Source organism: Penaeus monodon, chromosome 33, assembly GCF_015228065.2.
Source record: "Penaeus monodon isolate SGIC_2016 chromosome 33, NSTDA_Pmon_1, whole genome shotgun sequence".
Classification (NCBI taxonomy): Eukaryota; Metazoa; Arthropoda; class Malacostraca; order Decapoda; family Penaeidae; genus Penaeus; species Penaeus monodon.
This window is the reverse complement of record NC_051418.1, coordinates 12,300,825-12,301,579: the sequence shown is the minus strand read 5'-3', so window position 1 is coordinate 12,301,579 and position 755 is coordinate 12,300,825. Positions and strand designations below refer to the sequence as shown.

Below are 755 nucleotides of genomic sequence, written 5' to 3'. Positions count from 1 at the left end.
GAGTGGTGGGAATCACAAAAAACACGTACTTTGCACTGTACCAGGCGACAGCTGCTCGTTATTCACATCCGTGAGTTTATCTTTTCATTTTAGAAGGCGGGATCTGAATAACCTCGTCAATGCTTTCCAATCTTTTAACCGCACGAGGGCCATCAGCAGTATAATATCATATGAATCCTTCTTCTCTCCTTTTTCTTGTGAACAAGTGACACGCGACAACACCCGCGACTTCAGGTTTTCCCTTCATTTGTAATTGGGCTGTTCTTATCGCATCTGCATCCTGTCGATAGCGCGCCTTCCAACCGCCGTGGCGCGGCTTCCAACGCATCCGTCCGTCTCTCATTCTCATTCCTCTACCTTATTCATACCGAGGGACACCACCACGCGTGTGGTTGTGCCATGAGACAAGCAGTGTCTTCGTGCCTGTGGCGAGAGCAGCAGTCACACTCCTACTACGTTGCTGCGGAGGCATCGCGTCCTGTATCCGGTGGTTCTGGTTAACGGCAGCGACGTGACCGTTAATTTTACAGTCCCATCTTCGCTTCTTGATTACGTTCCTCGCCACGGCGGCCAGCCATGGAGACGGCGGTAAGGGGAATTTTGATCGCATTGCATTAGGCGCATCAATTAAAAGCTCTTCGGCGTACCTCTCAGATGTCAGCAGGTGACGCCGTGGACTCGTGGCGTCAAAGAGCCTCGAGTTGGTTTGTTTGGGATAATTAAAAGTAAAGCTTGTATAATAAAATGGTAACTGT

At 49.7% G+C, this 755-nt stretch overlaps 1 protein-coding gene across 1 annotated transcript in view; it reads left to right on the top strand.

Moving 5' to 3' along the window:
- The first annotated feature begins 321 nt into the window (after positions 1 to 321).
- Positions 322 to 755, top strand: part of LOC119594045 (ankyrin repeat and SOCS box protein 8-like) — a 7,849-nt gene continuing 7,415 nt past the window's right edge. The window contains exon 1 of the mRNA XM_037943077.1: positions 322 to 588. Coding sequence (XP_037799005.1) covers positions 577 to 588 — 12 coding nt within the window. The 5' untranslated portion in view covers positions 322 to 576. The remainder of the gene's footprint in view (positions 589 to 755) is intronic.